This window comes from Dasypus novemcinctus, chromosome X (genome assembly GCF_030445035.2).
Source record: "Dasypus novemcinctus isolate mDasNov1 chromosome X, mDasNov1.1.hap2, whole genome shotgun sequence".
Classification (NCBI taxonomy): Eukaryota; Metazoa; Chordata; class Mammalia; order Cingulata; family Dasypodidae; genus Dasypus; species Dasypus novemcinctus.
Genome location: NC_080704.1, coordinates 155,953,303 through 155,967,479, shown reverse-complemented (window position 1 = coordinate 155,967,479; position 14,177 = coordinate 155,953,303). Strand labels below are relative to the sequence as shown.

Here is a 14,177-nt window from a genome sequence, read left to right as displayed (position 1 = left end):
TGTCTGTTTGTGTCACTGCTCTCAGATCTTCTGGATATATATCTAGTAATGGTACTGCTAGGCCACATGGTAAGTCTACAGTCAACTCCCTTAGGAACTGCCAAACAGTCCTCCACAGTGGCTGTACCATTCTACATTCCCACCAATAGTGAATAAGCATTCTTATCTCTCCACATCCTCTCCAACACTTACAATTTTCTGACTTTTTAATAGTGGCCAGCCTACCCCGTCAGTGGACCTTACTTTGGAATTTATGCTCCCCAGTGTAACAGAGTTAGACTCATTTATAAGTTCTCTACACATGGCTCTTCTGCCTCTTTTATTTGAACCTATAATTAGCACTGTACTTGATAAACATATGTCCAAGAGACTTAAATCTATGATCTATCTATGTGCCAGTTGAGCCCTGAATTTCAGCAGAGTTGTAATACCTACTCTCCAGTTCATTGGACTCACCCAGGACAACTAACAAGGAGAAGATGGACAACACCCATCCCAAGGAACAGAGGGTGTCTGCAACTGCAAACAAGATAGTTCCATCCATCTGCTCCATGGAATCTAAGTTCCCTCTTAGTCAGAAGCAGAGTGGGTATCACCATCTCAAAGTCCTCAAGATTGGGGAATGAACAATGGGCTAAAGTAGATTTATTGTTATTCTACTTTACATTTATTATTCTAGCAATGGAAGAACTCTTACCATTGATATAAAAGCAGAGGCTTCCAGAGGTTCGGAGGGATGGGAGAGGGAAAAATAGGTATAATATGGGGGCATTTTCAGGACATTGGCATTGTCCTGCATGACATTGCAGTGATGGATACAGGCCACTGTATATTTTGTCATAACCTACAAAATTGTGCATGACAGAGTGTAAACTATAATGTAAACTGTAATGCATGTTAGTAGCAATGCTTCAATATGTGTTCATCAATTGTAACAAATGTACCACACCAATGAGGTTTGTTGTTGATGTGGGAAAGTGTGGGGGGCGAGGAAGTGGGGCATATGGGAATCCCTTATATTAGATATTCTGTCTTCAAATCACTAATTCTGTCTTCAAGTAATTTGTACCTGCTTTTGTGTGTCTCTAAAGTATTTTTAAATCTCATCTGTCATGTCTTTCATTTCCATAAGGTCTGTTCTTTATGCTCACCCAGTGTCTTCTTAATATCCTTTATCTCTTTCATCATATGTGTGATTAACAATGATTGTCTTAAATCCTGTATCTCTTCAGGATATTCGGTCTGTTCCTTTGGCTCTGTCATCTCTTCCTGTTTCCTAGTATGGCTTGTAAATTTTTTGCAGCTGTCTAGGCATCTAAATATATTGGTGAATTTACTCAGATGGCCAATTTCTCTCTCTTGCCTATTGCTTTTTTTACAGCTCTTCTTTGATGTTTGGTTCAACTTATTCTAAGTCTTTAAAATTGTCCAGCTTAAGTTATCAAAATTAGGCCAGGGACTCATTAATGCAGCACAGATTTTCTTCCATGAGATCAGGTAAAGACAGCCCTCAAAGTGGTTTTTCTCCTGTCAGTAGATGGTGGTCATCGTCGCACATTTCCACTGAGGTGTTTCTTTCAAGCTTTGCTTTCCTGAGTTTTAGTCTGGTCAGAGCCAAGGTTCAAAAGAGGCTTTGCTGACAAATTCATTGAAGAAAAGACCCCTAACTCCACCTCCCTTTTCCCTTGTAACAGATAACACAGACGAAGATGTCTGTTCCCCTCTTAGTTGGCTGCAGTGAGCCAGGGGTTTTATCCCAGCTTAATGTCTTGAGGGTGGGAGAGGGGAACCCTTCCCAGCCACCACGGGGGTTTGGTAACTCACATTTTTTGTTTCATGTTCTTCATCTCTCTGCCCTTAGCCCTCCTAGGAGTTGTGTAGCACTGTCTTGGTCTGCTGACCCCCAAGCAGGTCCCTCAGGCAGGTCCCTCAGACACTTTCTCCATTGTTTTTCTGAGAGAGTTGAGCCCTACCTATCTATTTTAATGCCATCTTCTGTCATTTATTTTTATCATCTGATATTGTATATTTCAAACCCAAAAGTTCTCTTTGGCTCCTACATAAAATTTCTAATTCCTCCTTTTGTTCATGCTTCTTCTTGATTTGCTTTAGTTCTATGTCCACATTTTCCTTTAGCTCATTGAACTTGTTTAGGAAAGTTGACTTAATATCTTTGATTAGTTGTTCCAATATCTGTGCTTCCTCTGTTGTTTTATTTTGCTCCTTTGAATGGGCCATCTCTTCCTGTTTTTTTGTGTGTCTTGTTATGTTTTGTTGAAGTCTGAGTATTTTATTATTTTGAGGCATTAACTCTGGAAGTCATATTCTCCCTCTTAAGATTTATTGTAGATTGGCTGTGTGATAAGGCTCCTCTTCAATTAAACTGAACATATAGAACAACCGAAGGTTAACAGTTCAGTTCTTCTCAATTCTCTCTGAGCTTGCCTCTTTCCCTAGGAATGCACAATAACTTGCAAGAATTCCCTAGTAGGTACAACTATTTCCCCTCCAAGAAAGGATTTCCCCTCCTCACCTTCTTCTCCTAGGACCTATTCTGTACTCTCCATTTTTATTACAAATTTTCCTTCCTGGCAGCTGTGATCAGCTCAGCCCCTTTCCACACTCTGGTCTGCTTCTTCACTCCAGCTTTCAGCACTGGTCCCGCTCAGCAGTTCCATGGATCAGCTTCTCCTTTCTGCATAGATTTTCTGTACTAGTAAATTCCGGGTTAAGGTTCCTAGACCCACGCCCTGAGTTTGTCTTCCATGGAGACAGTTGGGGTTCAACGTACAAAGATACCCAATATTTTCATTTAGGTGCACCAGTAACCAGGCCTCAGGGACCTGGAAACTTGAATGTGCGAGCTGCTAAACTCCCGCCATGGGGGGTTTGGTCAACAGAGACTCCCACTTGAAGGCCTGAGGGCTGCCAAGCCACCACCATGAGTTGCACAACCTGCCGGGAAGATCCAAGAATGGGGAAGTGACCTGGAGGACCATTAAATTTGTCCCATTGTGCTCTTACAATTTTAGGTGGTTTTTTCCTTATTTAGCATATGTTGAGTTGTTCTCTAGTCTTGATCATTTCCCAGAGTTTTGAAAAAGTTGATTCTGCCCCATTTATATATTTATATTTCTGTTTCTAGGAGGGAATGATTACCACCACCTCTTACACCACCATCCTAATGATATCCCTTCAAATGTTCTTTTCACAATGGAAAAGTGGTAACATGAGTTACATGTGAATTAATTGGAATTTCTTTTATTCTAGTTTTTCATTATTTCAGTTTTTACTTGTGAAATATTTCTGGATTATTAGACTTGAACATGTTAAAAAGCAAAAGACATGAGTAAAGCCCCATTACCATCAATAATGAAACATTTACTCAGAGGTTTGAAGGGATTGAGAGTAACTGAACATTGAGACTTGACATATGTGCCACCTTGAAGCCCTGAGGAAAAGGGGAGGGCGTTTACCTTCACCCACAGCAGGGGCTGAAAAGACTCTTTAGTCCAACTTTTGGGCCTTTTATGGCCACTCCTGAAAAAATGCAGGAGCCCCAAAAGAGTGAGCCGGGAGAAAATACAGTTCACTGTTGTAAAATTCTAAAACTTAGAATATAGGTTAGCTGAACCAGGAAGGCATTAAACTGGAGTGGGAGTGATCTGTTTGCACCCTGACACCTGACCACTACCACCAGCTCTCCCAGGCCCCAAGTACAAGAGGGGTTGGCTCAGGTCATTTTATATTGGGTGGGGGGAGGGAAGCTAGATGAAAGAGAGATTGGGTTTCATATGGTTTTTCTTATTACTAGGCACTACCCCTGCCCAAAAAAGACTTTTCATGGGGTAATAGCAGCAATATAACATCAAATCCCCTTCTACCAAATGTAGTGAACAAGAAGACAAAGGTCCCTGCTTAGAGATTATTTTAAAATATAGCTTAATTTTCCATTATTGAAAGGTGTACTTCTATGGTCCATTTATTACAAAAAGATGATAAGTAGGCTCAGGAAGTTTCATTAGGTGTCTAGGAAGAAGGAAAATGACTTCTGTTTTGAATATGTTCCTGAACATATACAAGGTATAACACTGGGTTCTAATTTCCAGAGGTTATACCTAAAACTCAATGCCAGTAGTTTTTAGATATTGTCTTTACCATGAAATCATATTATCTGCTCTGAAATGAATGCCAAGTCACAGATGACAACAGCATCAAAAATAACAATGGTTTAACATCCAAAGAGGGATATTCAAGTGGCAAGGGCAACTGAAAGAAAGAATGAAAATTACCAGAATAGAAAGGAAGTCCTTCCTTGCTTGTAGGAATGAGCTAGGTTTCCAGTAAGAGACCAAAGGCAAAAAGGGAAGACCTACTTGCTTACAGCAGGGATTAAAGTCTCAAAGCTATTGTGAAAGGCTCCCTGTAATCAGCAAATTGAAAATCCAGAATGATGTTTACCTTTTGTTCTATGACACTTACTAGTGAAGGTAAATTCTGATCTGGCCAGAAAGATTCTGGAATTGGCCAATGTCCAACAGGAACTCCTGTTTTAGAGTTAGGACGTACGTAAATGAGCTTATGACAACTATGCCATGGTTGAGCAGCAAATGAATTGCTTGACCTAGATGAATCCATAAGTCCATCTAAAAGTTAAACAAAAGACAGAATATGAACAGTTGGGGGGGCAGTAAGGACAAAGCGAAAACATCGCATTTATTAGAATATGAGTAGTTGGGGGTGGCAGTAAGCACAAAGCAAAACCATCACATTCATTATGGACTAATTCATTATAGTTTTTCCATCCACCATTAAAATTCTGTGGGAAATGAGCATTATAGAATGCTGAATGCTGTATCCTGAGTGTATTTTAATGACTTAAAGTAGGATATTTCATTTGCCACCCATCCCAAACAAAGAAAGGCAGAATTACATGATCTTGTATGCAATGCTCCCACCGACTACATTATATTTGTAGAAGATATGTTATAATGATTGGGGTCTTGTTTTTCTTAAATTTCAAGTCATTTTATTTATTTATTTTAAGATCACTTGAAACAAGGCAAAGGAACATTTACCACGAGATTTTCTGGGGTCCATGGAACCCTGGGGAATACATGTAATAGCTCCAGGGAACCCAAGAGACTCCCCTGAAGTCGAGCTCACAGTTCTGGGGATGTGCATTTTTCTGAGGAGAGGGCTATTAACTTTAATGAGAATCTCAAAAGTTAAGAACCCTGGACAAAGGGAAACTGGAGCTAGAAAGAAAATCTAAGCTGTTTACAGGATACCAAACTGCATCCCTCTAGGATTCCAGTATGAAAGTTTCGATTAAAGAATACAAAAATATGGATTGAGCAGTTGACTGCTACCAATTTAACATGCTCTTCCTTTATGATTAATTTAAACTAGACTGTGAGGCCTCACTCCTCTATGGTGAGTATTCTTAATTTGGAGTCTAAGAAACCCCTGAAATTATATACAGAATTGTGTGTGTACATCCATTTTTCTAGGGAGGAGGACCCATATTTTAAAATACCTTCTCAAAGAGGTCCAGGAACTAAACAGAAAAAGTCAGGAATCACAAGATCCACAAGAAATGTGGATCTTTCTTCCCCTATGCACTTGTCCCTTTTCCTTCTCTAGAAAGCTACTACCGATTGTGGCCAAGGCAATTAAAATGTATGGAAACAAATACCATGGTAGCGATGGAGTCTAAGTATGCACATGCATACATATGTGTGAATTGAAAAGGATCAGAAGAAGCAATAGCAATAGTCTAGATCAGTGCTCTGAAGAAGGCTTGCAATGGGGGTATGGATTGAGAGGGGGGAAAGTCTTTCCCCTATCCAAAAGTAGCTCTGCTTTTCTGTACTTTTCTATGTAGAACTCTCCATAAAATTTCATTTGGAAAAAAAAAAACCTTCTGCATTAAAAAGTGGCCTGGAAAATACTAGTGTATGATCTTACAGAGTATTATTGTTTCTGGACAAACATTCACACACTCTTATAGTCGTATGTTAAGTACCACAGATTTCATAAAGACAGCTTGGCACATTTGATGCTCACAAGACCAAAATTAGATGATTAGTTAAGTGACAGACCATAGTGAATCTCCAAATATATTGTGAACAGAGAGGTGAATGATTCAATATCATCCCAAGATTGGGAACCAGGGTATAAAATGGGCAGGTAAGAGGAGGAATTGTTTTAGGAAGATTTGACATCTAGCCACCTGCCATATACACCTAGGCAATGAATTAATAGTAACTGAATGTTTAACCACTCGAATCCATGTGAATAGAGAAGACTGTGTCTATTATCAGTCTAATGTATTCTCAATCTCAGAGCTTTCTTCTATAAAGCACATTAGGGTAACAAAAAGTTATCTACGGGCGGCGGACTTGGCCCAGTGGTTAGTGCGTCCATCTACCACATGGGAGGTCCATGGTTCAAACCCCCCGCCTCCTTGACCCGTGTGCAGCTGGCCCAGGCGCGGTGCTGATGCGCGCAAGGAGTGCCGTGCCACGCAGGGGTGTCCCCCACGTAAGGGAGCCCCGTGTGCAAGGAGTGCGCCCCATAAGGAAAGCCGCCCAGCGCGAAAGAAAGTGCGGCCTGCCCAGGAATGACGCTGCACACACGGAGAGCTGACACAACAAGATGACGCAACAAAAAGAAACACAGATTCCCGTGCCACTGACAACAACAGAAGCGGGCAAAGAAACAAGAAGCAGCAAATAGACACAGAGAACAGACAACCGGGGTATGGGGGGTGGGGAGAGAGAAATAAATAAATAAATAAATCTTTTTTAAAGAAGTTATCTACTATACCTTCTCCAATAGGAAGTGGATCTGGTCCTGTTTTCTCAAAGTTAATAACAACACCACTCTGAACTTTTTGAACTAGAGATTCTAAACACTGATTCAGCATTCTTTGTGTCCTAACACAGTAGGAGCGACCTGCACCAAAAGGTAAAACAAGGAGCACAAGTTTGATCAAATAAAATATTATTTAATAATATGAGCATTTGAAATCCTAAAATGACCTGACATAATCTTTATTACATTTGACAGCAAACATTACACAAATGATGAGCTTAAGCTGCCAAGTTACAAGAAGCCTCTATTAACTATTTTGAGGGAAGACAAGGAAAGGCTGGATATGGCATTTAATGAAAACAATCTTGTGCAAGCCTAAATTCTGCCTTCAGAAATATGAAATATTGGCAATACCTCCTGTGACTTCACACATCTGTGTGATGGCAGACTCATCGGTTGGTACACTCCCTAGTTGCTCTGGTTCAATAGAAGCTACTCCAGGCAAACGTAACACCAGGGCAAATAACCTTTGATCCCAACGAAAAGGTTCTTTGGTTAATTCACTTCCAGGCAAAGGAGAATTCAAAGGAAGATGAAGCTGATAAGGCAAAAGTTGAAAAGGTCCATCTTAACAACCCATACAAAATGAAGAAAGATTTTAAAAGTTAAAGAGTTCACTTTTCTTTCCTGTAACTCAATAAAATGAAGCAATCTTCCAAGGATTACCAAGATGGAAGTTTTGATAAAACTTATTCTTAACTGGAAATATATGCCTCCCCCAGAAATAATTGCATGTTCTCTGCCATTTAAATGAAATTTTTAAAAAAATTAAATCTCACCTCTTCTTGAACACCAGCAGTACTTGTTAACTTGTTTCCATCTGTGATGGTAATTAAAATAGATGGTTCTAAAAAAAATGGATTTCTCCCCTAAAATACATTTTAAAAATATTAGAGCAATATAAAGTATTCAAATTTTATTTAAACGTCTACATTTGCCTTGCCAGTGATCTCAAGTGTTTGATAAAATGTCTATTTGCCTGGATAAATAAGAAGGAAAAGATTAGGGACTAAAGTGGACAGGAAACAAAATAACAATCCCTTGAACAGGTGATGGTATAAACTGAGGAATTCTTATAGTTCGGGAATTCCCAACACTATAACATTCAAATATATATCTCCCCCTCTGCTTTCCAAGTAATCATAACAGAACAGTATTTAAGAGATGACAATGGCAGTATCATCCACACAGATATCTCATTAAGGCAGTCACCTGAGTTGAAATCCTGTCACAGATAGGGGAACACTAGTAACTTAAGCCCTGAAGAGTGACCTTAGTTATTGTGATCAGCATTTTTAGAGTAGGTAAGGATAATGGTAGCAGTAGCAAATGCTATTCTGCCTTCCTCTTATTCTAGAACTTTTTCATTGAATGGGGGTGGGGGAGATGGATTAAGGACACAGAAAGTTTCTCCTCAATTGTCTTGCTTGATTATTTCTCTGCAACTTATTCATCCCATTCTCCAGTATTTGATGATCTGAGTGTAGGCAATTTTAGGTATTTTATACCAAGTTGCATACAAGACCCCCAAAAAATATTTTTTAAATTTATATATTTAAAAGGTATATGAATCTCCTTTTGGAGGTTTGAAAAGTAGCAGAAAACTTGGTAACCATGCCCACTTCTAAATTCTTACCCCAAGCCACCAAAATAAATTAGCTGTACTCACTCAAAAAATGTTTTTACCTGTCCATAATTGTCTATTCCAGATATTAATCTATTGAGATTTAACAAATCAAATGAGGATCTTAGAGCCTGACCAAGAGTAGTCAGTCCAGAAGCCTGAAGATTTTTTAGTTCACTCATGAATGTTGCGTGATTTTCCTTCCAACCAGCCTGAAAACCAAACATTTACAAAGAAATTCCCAATTATACAATGAACAATATGTAAAGTGCAAACAACCACTAAATAGCAAGTAGCAAACCTCTAACAAATTAAATGACCTAATTCTATTCTACATTGTGACTAATCAAGTGGAACTAAAGCAAGCAATCAGTTTCAGAAAGATCTGCTAGCTTTTAACGATCAAGAGCAAAGAACTCAAGGAAACAATGCATTAATTCATTATGGCCAAAGGGTTTTGGCTCAAGAGGTCCAGTTTTCTATTCAGGTTTAACCGAACCTACCAAAACACCTCTGTTACCTTAGCTTGACAATGATGATGAGCATGGAGTAAGGGGAGGAGGAAATAGTTATTTTTTAAATGGACTGTCCTTGGTAGCCTCAAATAATTAGCTATTGAGTGCATGATCTACATGAATTTTTCTACCTAAGATTCTTCTTCTGAAACAATATTTTCACTTTTAAATGAAAGTAAAGAGGGAATTATAGGAACAATTTTGGGGGGGACAACCTTTCTGGCATCTTCAGAAAGCCCTAAATCTAGAACAATGAGTGGAAGAAAAGAAAAAAAAATGGACAAAGAAGCAGAATCCCTTAGGCACCTCCAGCAGCTATGAATAGCAGCAAAGAACCAGAGATCCAAGGTCAACAGCCAACAGGCTGTGATGCATTGGCTTGAAAAACGGAAGGAAAAGATCATCTTGACAGGTCAGTGACTGCTATAAAAACAAAGCAGCATAAAATGTCAAGAAGAGAAGCCAAAAGAAGATGGCAGCCAACAGTAGGCCCCAGAGGAGTGGGCTTTCAAGGGAGAGAACTGGCAGAACAGATTGGCAACATGGTAGAACAAGCAGCCATTGGCACCTCAGTAGTCCTGAGGGTAGCAGTCTGATGATATCTGGAATGCTGAAGTCCCTCCAACCAGGCCAGTACAGCAGACTTAGGGAGGGGGGGGGGGGCGGGGGGGGAGTGGAAAGCAAGAGCAAAGAGTAGAGAAAGAAAGTAAAATAATTTAAATTTCATATTTAGCTGAAGGCATATTGTCCTTTATCCATACAATTCTAGTAAGTGTTATCTTTTCTAGTTTCACAGTCTCCAGAAGCAATTTTGATTAGTAGAATGAACCACTGAGAGGCAGAGAGGTATCAGGTTATTACTAGACTCTACCGCACAATATCTGTGTGACCTCAAGCAAATCTGTTGACTTCGTAGTACCTAAATTTCCTCATTTGGAAAAGAAGAGGATTAGATAAGCAGGGCAGCTATGTAAAGCATTAGGATACAACCCTGGGGCAGGGTGTCATTCACATTGTAATATATGAGAATGGTGCCTCCTAGAGGTGAACAGAACAAAACTTGCATAGCCATACAAGAAGTAGGTAGCCCTGGCTAAGACCTATTCTGGGTCCAATAGTCTAGAATTCAATGAAATGTAAGATGTGCTTAGTCATGTTTTTTTTTTTCTTTAATGTCTCTAACATATTCCATAGGTTAATGGGTCTAAAGGTAAAAACTTTTCCATGTGTTCCTCCGGCCAGATTGTATATATATGAAATTTTGTACCAGGGAAAAGTAGGGAATAATTCCTTGTGGCCTGAGGAAAATCTTACTGAACAAGGTAAACTAAACTTTAGTTGAAAAGAAAGGATTATGATTTAAATGGTCCTTGTTAAGAACCTAGAAGTTCACCCAGCAGGTGATGTCAAATAACACTAAATTCTGAAATGAACTTTCTTCTTTGGGGTAGAAGAGCAAGGTGCACGGTGGAGGGATAACATCAATTCTTTCCTCTATTTATTCAACCAATTTTTATTGAGCAACTATGCTACACTGAGCAGAATGGTACATACTGGGGACAGAGAGGAATCAGCCTTTGAGAAGTGCCTGCCACAAAGGAATGAAGACTGAAAGAACAAGAGACCAGAGAGTGAGGGAAGGCTTCTCAAAGGAGATGTACATCTGGGCATTTTCATCTCCTAAGAGATAAAGAGAAGACCATGGGACTCCCCAGGCTGACATGGGTAGTGGAGGTGGAAGCCCAAGGGAAAAGAACAGAGAAGTCCTAAAACAGCAGGGCTTACTGGGGAACTGCAAGTAATCTGATTACCTACTGCTCTGGGGATGCGGCAGAAGGAAAAGCTGATAAGATGGGATCGGGCTGTAATGTGCTTTGTACACCATGCTAAGTAATTTGGATTTTATCCACTGGCCCTGAGAATAACTTGAAGTTTTTAATTAGGGATGTGGCAAGATCAGATCTTTGTTTCAGGAAGATCATTTTGCTGGTAGTTGGAGAATAAACTGTGGGGTTCAGGGGAGGCTGAAGCTTGAGGCAAGGAAACTGGTTTGGAAACTGTTGTGATAGCTTATGAGAAAAGTAATGAGAGCTTGCAGTAGGCCGGGGGGGATGGAGAGGAGGTTACAGATTAAAGAAGTATTTCAGAAATGGAGTTATTTCTTAGTAAATAATTAGAGGGATGGGTGAGAAAGAAAGGGTATATATCAGGTTGAGCTTCTGGCTTGGACAAATGTGTGCCTAGGTGGAATCCCTTACCCAGAAGCCACTTTACAAAGTTGACTTCTATTTTTTTGTTTTTGGAGTTACTTAGTTTAGCCATCTTACTTCCACCCTGTAAAGTTGTGGTTATTAACTACAGGAAGTGTTGAACTCCTGAAAAGCCATATGATAGTTCAAGGTATGACTAAAGAAAAATTAGTGGACTATATGGTTTGGTAAAGGGCTTGGGTAAGATCTGTGTACCACTTAAGCAACCAACTTTTCACTCATCAATACTCAATATAATGTGTCCTGGTTGTTACTAGTCTTATTCATCAGTTTGTCAGAATAATAATTCATCAGTTTGCCATATTAAAATTTCCTTTACAGTATGGATTGAAAGCATTTTTACAAAAGTTTCTGCATTCTGTGTCTGGTCAATCCCAATTATTTGCAATGAATTGAACAATACAAAAAAATTGAATGACACTCCTACCTCAGAACTACAAAGTATATGGGCTACATTTACTACCAAAAGCAATGAACTTCTTGGTAGCAGTCCAGCTCCTACTTCAAGAGAAGAAATAAATGTTCCTAAATCCACTCTTCAAAATGCTGAAGGACAAAAAAGAGGCCCACAAATTAATTGACATTTTAGAGAACCTTATTAATGTGACAAGTTTCTTCCAAAAAGCTCATTATGAAGAGAGAAGGAAAGAAAGTATACACTTAGATGCTTCATTGACTACTTAGAGTTATTTTTTTTCATAAATGAATTCAGGACAGCTTATTTTCCTTCATAATATAGTCTTTGCTTTCAAATTACTTTACTCCAAAGATAGCCTATTCTCATGTCAGTAAAACATTTACTCCTAATACTAACTTCTATACATTCTTGTAGACCTTTACAACTTTCAAAGCAATTTCACACTTCACATTCACTTAGGATAACCCTATAACATAGGCACAGTAGTACCATCCTTTGTTTTTTTAACAAATGTGGAGGAAGTAAGACTTAGGTACATCTTGTTTGTGGGGGTGACGGTGGTGGCGAGTCAAATTCTAGAGTTGTACTGTCTAATGTGGAAGCCACTAGCCACATGTGGCTATTGAGCACTTGGCTGATCTGAATTGAGAAGTGCTGGAAGTGTAAAATAAACATAGGATTTTGAAGACTTCAAAGACACACAAAAAAAGAATGCAAATAATCTCATTAACCATTTTTATATTGATGACATGATGCAAAGATAATATTTTGAATGTATTAGGCTAAATAAAACACATTGCTAAAATTAGTTTCACCTGTTTTTGTTTTTACTTTTTAAATATGTCTACTAGAAAAACTGAAATTAAGCATATGGTTGGCTTTATATTTCTATTGACAAAGCTGTTCTAGAGGGCCCTGAAGGTCAGGCAGAAGAGCTTGACCTTGATTTGTACACAATAGAGTCATTACAGATTCCAAGGCGTATAGAAACAGGATAAAACCAGTGCCTAGGAAAGGTCATTCTGGCAGTGGCATACAGGATAAACTGGAGAAAGGAGAAGCTGTAGTAAGAAGCAGCAGCTAGGAAACTTAAATAGTATTCTAAGGCTGAAGAAAGTCAGGCCTGAGTTAGGATTGAAATGGAGAGGAAGGGGTTAATTGGGAGACAATTTAAACAACTTGGTGACAGGTAGATTGTGGGCCTCAAGGAGAGAAGGGGGGAAAGTGGTTACAAAGTTTCCCTATCCTGGGAGACCTAAGGAATAGAAGGTTAAGACAAATGAGGAACCTGGGAAGGATGGAATCCTAAACTATGAGAGAGTTTATTGTCTTCACAGGTCAAGTTTAAGTCTCCCAGAGATAAAATGATGATAATGACAATAAATAATAGTAACAGTTAATATTTATTAATTCTTTTGTGTCAGGAACTCACTTATGCCAAGCATTACATTTTATATGCATTCTTCACATTTAAACCTCATAACCATCTTATGAGGTAGATGTATTATTCCACTTCGTAGATGAAGAAACTGAGGCTCAGAGAGGCTACACATCTTGTCCAGGTCATACAGCTAGCAAATGGCATAGCCAGGATTTGAACCCAGGTAGCCTAACTTCAGAGTCTTCCCATTTAACCACTTATGCCTCTTCTGCATATTCCACATATTCAGCTAGTAGGCATAAGGTATTATATTAGCTTAAAAGTTCATAAATCTAACAGAATTTCCGAATCTCATTTAAGCCTACTTCCTCTGATGTCTAAATACAGAACAATTTGCTTTCTTGAGTGTGGGAGCATTGAATCAGGAATTAGAATACCCTGATCTATTCCTGGCTTTTTCACTAACTAGTTTGACAAGTTGTCCAGAGTAAGTCATTTAACCCTTTTGGGAATCTGTTTCCTCACCCAAGAAATGAAAGGGATCAAAAACCAGTTATAAAGTCGCTTCCAGCTGCCATATACTGTAACTCTATACCTCTTAACAATTCCTTTATATAAATCTGACTAATGTAAAAAAAAAAAAACTTTCTGTTTTAGTAGACCCTTAATTCAGGTCTGATTTAAATGTGTATAGTTAACTAAAAACATCTTTTCATACCAACAAAAAAAGCATGGGCTTTTTTTTAAAGGAGGGACTGGGGATTGAACCCGGGCACTAGAACATGGGAAGCAGGCACTGAACCACTGAGCTACACCCACTCCCCAGGCATGGGCTTTTCAGTTCATTGATGATTTGGGTTCTGGTCTCAGGTCTATCTGACTAGGCACTAACCATTTATTCCCTACCCATATCATCACAAAAAAGAGGGACTTTCCACTCCTCTCCTCAAAAAGGCATCACCTAAAAAGAAATATTTCCCACTGCCTTCTGCACCCTCATTTCCATCTTATCTGACTGGTGGGTTTGGGGATAGGAAACTGGCCTGCTCTCTCTAGGCCAGATGCTGAAGCTCTAATTTCTGGTATGTTC

At 39.1% G+C, this 14,177-nt stretch overlaps 1 protein-coding gene across 16 annotated transcripts in view; it reads right to left on the bottom strand.

Moving 5' to 3' along the window:
- Window positions 1-14,177, bottom strand: part of LOC101438919 (integrator complex subunit 6-like) — a 68,884-nt gene that overhangs the window by 34,340 nt on the left and 20,367 nt on the right. For 11 of the 16 annotated variants that reach the window (XR_011647863.1, XR_011647864.1, XM_071212920.1 and 8 more), the window contains 5 exons: window positions 8,566-8,715; window positions 7,659-7,748; window positions 7,234-7,417; window positions 6,832-6,960; window positions 4,483-4,646 (listed from right to left, as the gene is read on the bottom strand). Coding sequence is in view for 14 of the 16 variants with exons in the window: in XM_058291635.2 (XP_058147618.1) it covers window positions 4,483-4,646; window positions 6,832-6,960; window positions 7,234-7,417; window positions 7,659-7,748; window positions 8,566-8,715 (717 nt within the window). In the remaining 2 variants the exon portion in view is untranslated. Of the gene's footprint in view, window positions 1-4,482; window positions 4,647-6,831; window positions 6,961-7,233; window positions 7,418-7,658; window positions 7,749-8,565; window positions 8,716-11,715; window positions 11,835-14,177 lie in introns of all 16 variants that reach the window. The other 5 variants (XM_058291639.2, XM_058291643.2, XM_058291645.2 and 2 more) reach the window with 2 other exon arrangements.